Raw genomic sequence first — 11,185 nt, forward strand, 5'->3', positions numbered from 1 at the left:
TCTTGCCATAATATGAATTTTAACAGTTGTCCAATAGGGCTGTCGGCTGTGTAGTAACCTTGACTTCTGCACAACACAACTGATGGTCCCTATCCCATTGATAAAGCAAGAAATTCCACTAATTAACCCTGATAAGGCACACCGGTGAAGTGAAAACCATTTCAGGTGACTACCTCTTGAAGCTCGTCGAGAGAATGCCAAGAGTGTGCAAAGCAGTAATCAGAGCAAAGGGTGGCTATTTGGAAGAAACTACAATATAAAACATGTTTTCACTTATCTCTTATTTTAAGTACATAACTGCACATGTGTTCATTCATAGTTTTAATGCCTTCAGTGAGAATGTACAAAGTAAATAGTCATGAAAACAAAGACAACGCATTGAATGAGGTGTGTCCAAACGTTTGGCCTGTACTGTACATCATCATTTATCTTTCTATTCATCAAATACAGTAAAATGGGCATATTTCAGAATGAGTTGTTAATGGTGATTAATCATGATTAATGCCTTAAAAATCTGCAATTAATCTGATTGAAAATTTGAATCATTTGACAGCCCTAATCTTATCATGTTGTATATTATGTTCAATGTTACAGAGATCATTGAGAATGGTGAAAAAGTTTGTGTCTTGTTAAAATTGCCAGATATGAATGATTTTCCAAATGGAAATGTGTGTCATTTCCAGCCTAAAGACACCATTAATATATACATATACATTGTATATATCACAAACACACACTTTTACTTTTAAGAGCTTGAGTAAACTTCTCCAGGATATTTACACATTAAAGGATAAGAAGGTCGCTCAAGTTGTGTCTGCTTTTCTTTTACTTTTGAGACCTTTCAGCATGTCACTCCCATTGCCAAGTTGAGATAGCAGGTCTGCTATCAGATCATGTCCTCTTTTCTCAGGTCAGTGTTTGTCCTTTCAAGACTCCATACAGATGACAGCTTCACAGAGAGCCGGTCAATATTTTATTTTTAGTTGACTCTTTTCTTTAGAGAAATCTTTCATAAATGATGAAATATATCGCTGAAGACCAAGTGATGGAACTGACAGGACCGAGGGACATTTCAGTGCAACAAAGAGACTCGAGATGAAGATAAACTGTTCCAGTGCTGAGTAATGTTTTGAGCTTTAGCGCTTTTAATTGACCAAATCCAGTTCATCTTCCTTCTTGTAATGTGCCAACAAACAATAATTTACAAAATCTCTTTGTAATTGAAGTCATATTTGACAGTGACTGCATCGTACTGAGAGCTGCGTCTTCCTTTTATGGTCGATAAGTGAGCAAAATACTTTTCACTGTTCCGGAAGATACATCTTCTTAGATCTGCTTGTTATGTCAAATGGCAGGAGGAGATGTTAAACACTAGCTGATTCAGGGCCAGCGGGAGATTGAATTTATTAGTGTTTTGCAGGTTTGCAGCTAAGGTAAGCAGACATCATTGCTTTTATTTGGGAGGAGTTGACGTCAGAGAGCTCTACATCTGTTTAAGTTCAGGTTCAGAATAAGGGGAAAATACACGCCACATGCTATGCCGTGAGGTCATGACTCACCTCTCCCGAGTCTCCAAAGCGGGCATTTATATTCTTGATTTCATTGGTTGGACCAACCATCCAGCCTCAGTGAAGCTTGGCAGTTTTTGCCTTTTTGTTTGTGGGTTGCTGAAAATGTCCTTACAGAGTACTGAGAGCCATTTTTGGGCCATGAAAGAGGTGCCCATGATTTAACGTACCTAAATGTGTCCCCACAAGGCCATGAATAACAGAACACACACAGACAGATTTCTAGCCAGTGTCATTAGCGTTCAAGGGAGGAAAATGGGCGATGACACCAATCCAAGCTCGGCAGTGTTGACACGGACAGTCGGCAGCCACAGAGCGGAGGGCCAGCGGCAGGTTAGCATCACATTGTGGGCCAGCTATGAAAGGAGGCTCTTTCACCCAACAGCACATACTTCCAGCCTGCATACGCGAAGCAGCTGTCACTCTCATTTCAACAGACAAGGGAGAAAGTCATCCTCACTTTGCTGCTTATTTGGGGATTTTTGGTTACCACGGCAGTGCAATGCAGAGGATGACAACCTCTGACTGATTACGCTTCCGCTCAAAAGTTTGGGATCACTTGGAAATGTTTTTGGCCAGTCTGAGAAACAGCTTTTTCTTGGCAATCCTGCCATGAAGTCCAGCATCCTGAAGTCGCCGCTTCACTGTTGATACCGACCCTGGTGTTTGACGGCTACTATTTAGAGCAGCTGCCAGGTGACGGCCTGTGAGGCGTCTTTGTCTTAAACTACACACTCTCAGATAGTTGTGCGTCGGGGCCTCCCACTCTTTTATATCCTTGTTAGAACCGGTTTGTGCTGCTTTCTGAAGGGAGTAGTTAACAGCATGGTAAGAGATATTAGTTTTAGTTTCGGTTTTTAGATGAGTTTTATAAAAATCTATTAGCCTTATAAAATGATGAACTTGGATTAGCAGGGTTAGGGTTAGAGTTAGACCAGTCCGGGATGTACCCCGCCTCTCGCCCAAAGAGAAAACCCCCCGCGACCCTCGTCAGGATAAGCGGTAGAAAATGAATGAATGAATTTGGAGCCAAGGAGGGATGGAGTCTTTTTAAAAAAAATCTGAAGTTTGGCTGAAGCCACTGCAATTAATGCAGATGTAAAAAAAAACTTTAAATAGGGACTTGGACTGTTATTTCCATTCATAGACTATGCATCAGGCAACTATAAGAAAGGAAGGTTAACGGTTACTAACCACGCAACATATTCTACTTAACTGTGTTTTCATGTATTTTATTGGTAATAACATTTTATCAACCACAAAGTGAACATGAACATCAAACACCAAATACATTAATGGTTCACAAAAGCGTCTATCAAACATTCATTCTGTTTAGTGGAAAGTGCTTTGTATCCTCCATGGCTCGTTTATCGTCATCTCTCTCCGATGTGTGCAAGGATGCATTCAACACAGATGTTATTGTGCAACTGAGCTCCAAGAAGAAATTCAGGAATACAAGAGGAACTAAGTGTTGCTAAAACACGAAGTCTTTACAGTGAAGTGTTGGACATTATTTACATGCATGGCTATTTATTTAAAGTCCATGTTTTTGTAGTCATCAGTGCATCTGTACTTATTTCCAGTGTACCTGGTGCACACCAAATGAGGAAGACAGGGACAGGTGTGGTGCTGCCTCTTGCCGGAGTAGGGCACCTAAATGTAGCAAAGACATGAGGATCAGTGGGACATAATGCTTCACCGGAGATGCGAAAAGATGCCTTAAAGATGCTCTGAAGTGTTAATTGAGAGAAGGATGTACTTTGGCACAAGTCAGTGCTGCCATCCTAGGATAATCTCAGTGATGCGATTCCCTGCTGGGCTGTCCAGAGGATCGCTAGCCTCTGCAGTGTTTTTAAAGTCTGCCAGTACTTAAAAAGTAAGGGAGTGAGAGAATGAGAGCAGTGAGGACTAAACATCTCGTGTTGCCCACCTTGTGGCTCAGCGGGTGGCACTCATCCCCCTCCATGCCTCGAGGGACGCATATCCTCAGACCCCTCAGCCATAGACTTACTGCGCAGCACGTAACAAAATCACACTGTATGTCTCTCTGACAAGCCTGGAGGAGACACCGTCAAGCACATATGAAGGAAACGGTCAGAATAACAATAAATCAGTCCCAGGTTTGTCCAAAGGGCAATATGACCTGTTTGGTTGAATTTCATTTTCACTTTCATGAACACATGCACTTTTGTCCTTTTAAGTCATAGCTGGTCATCTCCCTAATCTATTTATAAATGAGTAACAATCACAACAATAATTAAATTTCCTATGGTAACGAGGAGGGGGATGAGGATGTGGTCTCCAAGCTGTCATGTCTAATTACATTAAGCTTTATTGATCAAAAAACCCGATTATGCTTTTTGCATTTATTGCGCATTCAAATATAGTCAAGGGTGCCTTTGCGTGCACCATTTAAATCTTTGCCTGTTTTGTTCATTTATTGATGAGATTGTTTACATTTAAATAATGTAGTTATATTCAGGGGGGTTATATTGGCTGGATTTGATTTTTGTGGGGGTCATGACCCCCATATCCCCTTGCAAATTACCTGCTTGAATATAGGGTACACAGTTTGATTATATTAATACTGAAGATCATATAAATATACGATTGATAGTGCTTGAAGAATACATATCGGATTGTGGCAATGCAGCAAAGCCAATTGATCAAAATGAAACAGTTTTGATTTGTAATTTTTTGTGTCTTCTTTTTTCTCTTCCAGGGTCTCCAAAGCAAATCAATCTCCTCCATCCAAACCCGTCTTTTGCATCTGTCTTACTATTACACTATAACTGTACATTTTGAAATGTAATTAATACACATGCAGACAATAAATCATCTCAGAGTGAAGGTAAGCGTTGTGAGTGCTATGTGCTCAAGTAAACTCTGGAAAGGGACATCACCATCAGGTTAATTATATGGTTAAGAAAACTCTACATTTCCATATTTTTGGGTGGATTTTGAGCCACTCCTTACAATTACCATCAAAAGTATAATTAAAATGCGTGCAACAAGTAACAAGTGTACCTTGAAGTTGAAAATAATAAAATGGTAAATTTGTTGAGCTATTACAAGAAACAGAAGGTTGTCACTCACTCCGGTAATGACAGCTCCTTTGGACCAGCTCAGCGACAGGAGGAGGAAGGACAGCACTGCCCTTAAGCTCATGTTGGGACCAGGAGAACCGCGGCAGTCTCAGCACAGGACGGTGGTGGTGTCCCCTGTCCCTTGTGATGGATCCTTTGCACCGCTGCTGGTCGTGAAGCTTTCCAAAGTCAGTGGAGTGGGAAGTCTCTCAGGCTCCTCTCTTTATCCACCTCCTACACTCAACCGATTCACCCCCCCCCCCATCTAACTCTGACCCCTCTGTGTGAGATATCCCGATGCTTGTCTCATTACATTGGTAAACTGCATTGATCCAAATGATGACGAATGAGGGTTCCTCTACTTGTTGATCTATCTTTGCCTCTTGCACCAATTTGGACAAATCTGCTTCTGTGAGCCTGTGATTGACAGAACAATAATATAAACAGGAAACCTCAACACATGATGAGATTCACATAATCCCTGATGAGCCAGACAACCCTGCGAGCCCAAAGGCACAAGTGCCATAAAAAACACGAGTTAGGGTGGCCATGGCTGGACACAATTATGCAAGTACCAAATCACTAGTGTGAGTGTGAGTGTGTGTGTGTGTGTGTGTGCGTGTGCGTGTGTGTGTCAGCGTGGTTGATTTAAGTTCAAGATGAGACCTTAGCTTGAGTGAGAGGGGCATTATCCTGCAGCAGTGCGGGTGATGGATTCTACCCACATAATTATATTCACTCATTTCTGCCCTGTCAGCAGCAGCGCTGAGGCCTGCCTGTCTTGGGGCAGATGGCAGAAAGATGAAAAGATGAAAAGAAAGATGGCAGAAAACCATCTGGAAGGTGAGAGCAGACTTCGCAGCCGACAGCAAACTTTTAAAGAAAATAGATTTGCAACATCCATCCACATGCTGAAAGACAAAAAGCGGTTGTTGCTTTATTCCCATCGCATTCATGCAATATCATATGATCAATATTGCACCTTATATTAATGGCGAGTGTTCACTGGAAATCATGTTTGCGTCCACTAATATTTTTTGTGATCTGAGTGCTGAAGTGTATTACCTCATTTTCCCCCATGAGCATTCCTGAATTTGGGATTTTGGAATTTGAGATCAACATCTGAACTGTTCAGTTAATCAGAACAGAAAGGAATCCTAGGCATATGATTTTCATAATTCCATGTTTTCGGGAGATGAAGTCCCTGTTTGGGACTGTCTTGACGAATGTGAATTACAGGCGGTTGATATAATTCATTATTATTATTTCCACGTATTTTCTAAATTTGAGATGAACATACCTTACTATGAGATAAAACGGCGAAATTATGAGATACAAACTGCGCATGTGCCACAGGGGCCGCCTTCTTCATTTGGCAAAAATGGCGACACAATTGTGAGAGGGTATACTATGTGCCTTTTGTGAATGTTCGACATTTGCTACATGTGTAATGAGTTGTCCGCGGTCGCATTCTTGTTCAGTGGGATACCCACCTTGCTTTCAATTGTGTCGCCATTTTTGCCAAGTGAAGAAGGCGGCTCCTGGCACATGCGCAGTTTGTGTCTTATTTCGACTTTTCATGTCATAATTTCGATTTTTTTATCATATGATTATGACTTACCAATAGGATAACTTTATCCAGTGGCGAAAAGGGCTTCCATGCTCCAGCTATCGTATTATTTGGATGTTTTGCACAATGATTATAAATAATTGATAATTGACAGGTGTCGATACAGAAGTAGCAAAACGAATTTGAACGCTGCATGTTTAAAAATGAAAAAACTAATAAATGCACGATTGATGCACTAAATGACATTCAAGAATGCACACATTTAATAGCTGTGAAATAAAAATACTGTCGCAATAAAAAAAACTCCAGTTTGGTGTGTTTTGACCCTCGAGTGTTCTCGTAGTTACGTCACAGGCAGCTGACTAAAGCCGGAAATCTCTTCGAGAACAGCATAGCTTCCAAAAATAAGCTGAACTATTTGGCGTTTTCAGTTGATTTCGAATGGAGTCGACCTTAGAGCAACACCTTGATGACACGTAAGTCATTGTCAGTCTGTGCTTTGTCTTCGTTCGTCTTTACACATTGAACGCCGTTTTTCCTGCCTTGTGTGCAGCATGAAGAATCCAGCAGTGGTGGGAGTGCTTTGTACGGATCAGCAAGGACACAACCTGGGGTGTAAGTAAAGGTAGTTAAATAAACAGAGGCTTAGTCTAGAGAATGACACATACATACGTGTAACTCGTGGTATTAGTACAATAACATGCTTTGTTTACACAATGTTATTAGTACTACTGCTACGAGCAGAACATAAACAAAATGTCACTTCTAACAACGCAGAGCATAACGTTTCACAAAATGTAATCGCATGAAGCAAGCTGTCATTTTAATGGTAACGGAAGTTACTGACATTGATTTTTAGAAAATATATACATACCAAAATTGGGAAGATCTGATTCGAATCGCCCCTTGGGCAGCTGTGTGAGGAGGTTGCATTTTCTCCCAGTGGGTGCACCCCGGTTTGTGTCAATGTACTGGTTGATCTACGTTCCCACTCTCACCCATTCATGAGCTTTGGGTCGTGACCAAAAGGACAAGATTGCGGGTACAGGTGGATGGGCTCTCCTGTAGTGATAAGGTGAGAAGCACTGTCATCGGGGAGAAACTCGGGAGTGGAACCGCTACTCCAGCGCATGGAGAGGAGCTAGGCTTGGGCATCTGGTTAGGATGCCTCCCGGACGCCTCCCTGGGGAGGTGTTCAGGGAACGTCCAACCGGTAGAAGGCCTCAAGGAAGACCCAGGACACGTTGGAGAGACTGTCTCACAACTGGCCTGGGAAAGCTTTGGGATCCGCCAGGAAGTGCTGGACAAAGTGCCTGGGGAGAGGGAAGTCTGGGCCTCCCTGCTTGGGCTGCTGCCCCTGTGACTCAACCTTTGAAAAGCGTTAGTGGATGGATGGATGGATGGATGGATGGATGGATGGATGGATGGCTTTTCCACTTGATTGAAATATGGGGCTGTTTACAACTGTCTTATGTGTCTCCTAAACAGGCAGAGGCTCCCTGTCAGATGAACATGGGGGTGTTGTTTCAGTTTTGGCCAAACAAGCTGCAGCTCTCACCAGAGACCCCACAGACACTCCTACTGTGTGCCTGGAGTCTGACTCAGGGTGAGACTCTTACGGTTATGTATGTTGTTAACTCATTCAGCAAAAGCCGTCCCTCTCTGTACCAGCCATTTTTGAGGATTTTGACCCATTTTTCAAGGCACACAGAATATTTTGTTCTAGGGCTACGTAGACATGGTATATGCCAAAAGAGAGGTTAGACTCTCATCTTTCATCAGAAAAAAAGTTTGTTTCTACCTCTTTGAGTTCTGTAGTAATCAGCAGTAGGACATAGGTACGTTTCAGCAAAATATATTCCCAACGAAAAAAAGGAGAAAAACAGCTTTTAGTGAAAAGATTCATTTCAAGCGTAACGTTCACTTTGACAAATGTTGCCATTTCTATTTAGCCAAATATATAAACTATGGCACAGCAAACAACCCAAAAATGTTGTGGTACATGAAACTAACAATTACAAAGCATCCCAAGGCTAAAAGTAGCTCTTGGTGACATCATTCTTCAAAAAATGGTGAAATTCCTCAGATTCTAAGATCTTCTTCTTAGAATTTTTATGTGCTAATATAAGTTATTCACAAAGCGTCTTAGGCCTTAAGTGAGCTTACAAATTTCCCCACTGAAGGACGAATAAAGGCATATCTTAAGGCGGCAAAATGTTAGGAGTGCTGAGGAGGACTTTTAAGAAGCCCGAGAGTGGCGTAAACAGACAAGATGGTGAAAAGGCAGAGAGAAAGGAGCAATATAGATGGAGATAAGAAAGAATACAAAGTGAAATATATTTTCGTTCCATTGTCAATACCCAATCACTACAAATGAATGTGTATATATAACGCCTGTCAACACATGCATTATTGTTTCTTCATTTTCATCATCACTTTAGTGTCTACATTCATTATATTTTCTTACATGCTTTCATTTCATACTTTACTCACTTGGGTAGGTTTTATGTTATTGTTTTATCTCATCCATATATCCATTTTCTATGCAGCTTATCTTCACTAGGGTTGCTGGGGTATGCTAGCGCCTTGTTATAGTTCTATTGCACATGGTTAATATGTTAGAAAGTACAGTCTAATCTAATATTCCCTGCATGCTAATGACAGCGATTCAATAACACGCTACCGTCCACATCATGCAGGCATAATGTTTGTGTATGGACCTCATCGTGTGTTCCATCGGCGCTATATCGACTGAGATGAAAGTCATCACAACATTGTGATTACTTACCTGTGTCACAGCCCTCTGCCAGCAGAGTGACCAGTCAGACCATTAAGGTGCTTTCACAGCCTGATATCGTTAGCAATCACAGGAATGGCTGACAGCTGAGTCTGTGTCCACCATTAATATCAATATATTATGTCATAAAATCACCAGCATTGACGGTAAACTTAATAATAAGCATATCAATATAATAGGCATGTGAAAGAGGTACATTCAAACATTTTGAAGCCATAATTTGAAGCCATTTTTGAGTCATAATTCATTCGTTTCATTATGATATCAATTTAATGTCAGGATTTTACATTTCTGAATTCAGTCCCAAGTTATTTGTGATCGGTTGATTTTACTGTCCATTAATTACAAGGAGTGCACATTTTCCTTTCTTTTAGTGTTTTTCCTCCTTTTTGTAACAACCAATCATAGCTTAGAAGACTGCGTCATACCGAGCAACCGCACCTCACTAAGATAAACATTTCTGTCCCCTTTGCTCGGAGTTGCTCTCAGAAAGTTCCTTAATCACTCTTAAGCTAAGATTCCTTGTGAGGAATGTTTAGGCTAAGTTAGGAGCTTTCTGAGAGGACTATTTGTCAAATGGGCCCAGAGATCCAATGTAGACCAGGCATGTCACTGACTTGGTTTGTACGACTATACTGCCCTCTAGTGGACATCTGTTTATACTCCAGTTTAGTTATGAGGAGAAGCCAATTTTAGTCATCTTCAAGATGAACATGACACTTTGTTGTAATCTTTCTCTGCTTTCAAATTATGGAAAGACAGCATTTTGTCAAGAACATGTAAGTTTTCCATTTCAAGCTAGGAGACCCAAGTTCAATTCCACCCTCCGCCATCTCTGTGTGGAGTTTGCATGTTCTCCCCGTGCATGCGTGGCTTTTCTCCGGGTACTCCGGTTTCCTCCCCCATTCCAAAAACATGTTAGCTTCATTGCCCCCCCCCCCCCCCCCCAAATTGCCCATAGGTATGAATGTGGGTGGGGATGGTTGTTGGTCTATATGTGCCCTGGGATTGGCTGACCACCAGTCCAGGGTGTACCCCGCCTCTCACCCCAGTTGGGGTGGGCTCCAGCATCCCCGCGACCCTCGTGAGGATAAGTGGTAGAAAATGAATGAATAATATATAATATAATATGTATAAGTTAAGAAAAAAGTAGCTGCTTGTACACCAGAATATCCACCAGCTTATACACGGGTGGTACTTGCAAAGATACATTTTTCAAGTGGCACTTTGGGGAATATTTGGTCTGTAGATCAGTTTCAACAGCATATTTTCATCAGAAAAAAGTTGAATGAACACCACCTAAGAAAATGGTGCATGAAAGGCAACGGTTGGATACGCAGGTTGATTATGTACCTTCTGATGTCTAGTGGAAGAGAATGGATTGTTCTGCCTGTCGGTGGACAGTATGTCACTGGCATCGATATGTAGCAAATATTTTCAGAGCAATAAGGGAAGTTGCATCATTTCCCACAGCATGCCTGATGATTCGTCATGTTACAAAGTTGGTGGTAGGTCAGCTGTCATGCTACAAACTGCCAGAATCATTTACAATGGTACATGAGGTTATTTTAGTCCAAATGCAAGGGAAAACAGTGGCAGTGGTGAATTAGTGTCAATATATTTGACACTTCTTTATGATATCTTCAGTCGTTTGCAAAAGCTAAACATTCAACAAATATGCAGTCAGTATTTTAAGCATGAAATAATAGAGTAACAGCCAAGAATGAAGTATTTGGTCAAGTACTTGATTGTTGTTTTTGTTTATCCAGGAACATTCTGCTGCGGAGTCATGGGACCATCACAATTGCTCTTCACAAGATTGCTTCTTAAAACGACCAAGGCCTACAAGACAAGAAACACGGACAGATAACTGGACTCATACCAAATACACGAAAATACTGCAGTGTCAGCCAATAGCGGCTCTGATGAGCAGAAGACGCTCTTTGGAATAAGAAATCAAACCCTTAATAAACGTCATCTGGGTTGTTCGTGTGTGTTGAAGTGTTTGTTAAACGCATAAAGATAAATAGTCGTGGCATATCGACATCAACGAGCAAAACTGGATCCTTTCCAACCAGAGATTGAGTCCAGCGAGTGTGTGGTTTGCTTTGATTGACAGCTTGGTGAGGCTCCTCAAGTTCGTGGGTACGCCTCGGTCACATGA

At 41.5% G+C, this 11,185-nt stretch overlaps 2 protein-coding genes and 1 long non-coding RNA gene across 3 annotated transcripts; 1 reads left to right on the forward strand and 2 right to left on the reverse strand.

Annotated features, from left to right (window-relative positions):
- Positions 1-2,858: 2,858 nt before the first annotated feature.
- Positions 2,859-4,895, reverse strand: LOC131137385 (toxin MIT1-like). The gene is made up of 3 exons (XM_058085285.1): positions 4,665-4,895; positions 3,499-3,624; positions 2,859-3,221 (listed from the first exon to the last, which is right to left on the reverse strand). The coding sequence occupies exons 1-3, from the start codon at positions 4,734-4,736 to the stop codon at positions 3,099-3,101; spliced, it is 321 nt and encodes a 106-aa protein (XP_057941268.1). The 5' UTR covers positions 4,737-4,895; the 3' UTR covers positions 2,859-3,098.
- A 1,350-nt stretch (positions 4,896-6,245) lies between these two features.
- Positions 6,246-9,101, reverse strand: LOC131137389 (uncharacterized). Its single transcript, XR_009131893.1, has 3 exons — positions 9,013-9,101; positions 7,099-7,286; positions 6,246-6,832 (listed from the first exon to the last, which is right to left on the reverse strand). It is a non-coding gene; the product is annotated as an uncharacterized LOC131137389 (long non-coding RNA).
- Positions 6,555-11,009, forward strand: LOC131137388 (ragulator complex protein LAMTOR5-like). The gene is made up of 4 exons (XM_058085295.1): positions 6,555-6,700; positions 6,778-6,839; positions 7,713-7,830; positions 10,791-11,009. Exons 1-4 carry the CDS (start codon positions 6,666-6,668, stop codon positions 10,849-10,851), a joined length of 276 nt encoding a protein of 91 aa, XP_057941278.1. The 5' UTR covers positions 6,555-6,665; the 3' UTR covers positions 10,852-11,009.
- Positions 11,010-11,185: the final 176 nt, after the last annotated feature.

The sequence above is a fragment of the Doryrhamphus excisus genome, chromosome 10 (genome assembly GCF_030265055.1).
Source record: "Doryrhamphus excisus isolate RoL2022-K1 chromosome 10, RoL_Dexc_1.0, whole genome shotgun sequence".
NCBI classification, from domain to species: Eukaryota; Metazoa; Chordata; class Actinopteri; order Syngnathiformes; family Syngnathidae; genus Doryrhamphus; species Doryrhamphus excisus.

Bases quoted from the DNA above. Each gene is read 5' to 3' on its own strand.
- LOC131137385 (XM_058085285.1), bottom strand. From the start codon at position 4,736: ATGAGCTTAAGGGCAGTGCTGTCCTTCCTCCTCCTGTCGCTGAGCTGG. The intron at 3,625-4,664 runs GTGAGTGACAAC...TGTCTCCTCCAG, and splicing joins AAGGAGCTGTCATTACCGGA to GCTTGTCAGAGAGACATACA. The intron at 3,222-3,498 runs GTGGGCAACACG...TGCTACATTTAG, and splicing joins GCCACCCGCTGAGCCACAAG to GTGCCCTACTCCGGCAAGAG.
- LOC131137388 (XM_058085295.1), top strand. From the start codon at position 6,666: ATGGAGTCGACCTTAGAGCAACACCTTGATGACAC. The intron at 6,701-6,777 runs GTAAGTCATTGT...CCTTGTGTGCAG, and splicing joins GAGCAACACCTTGATGACAC to CATGAAGAATCCAGCAGTGG. The intron at 6,840-7,712 runs GTAAGTAAAGGT...TCTCCTAAACAG, and splicing joins GCAAGGACACAACCTGGGGT to GCAGAGGCTCCCTGTCAGAT.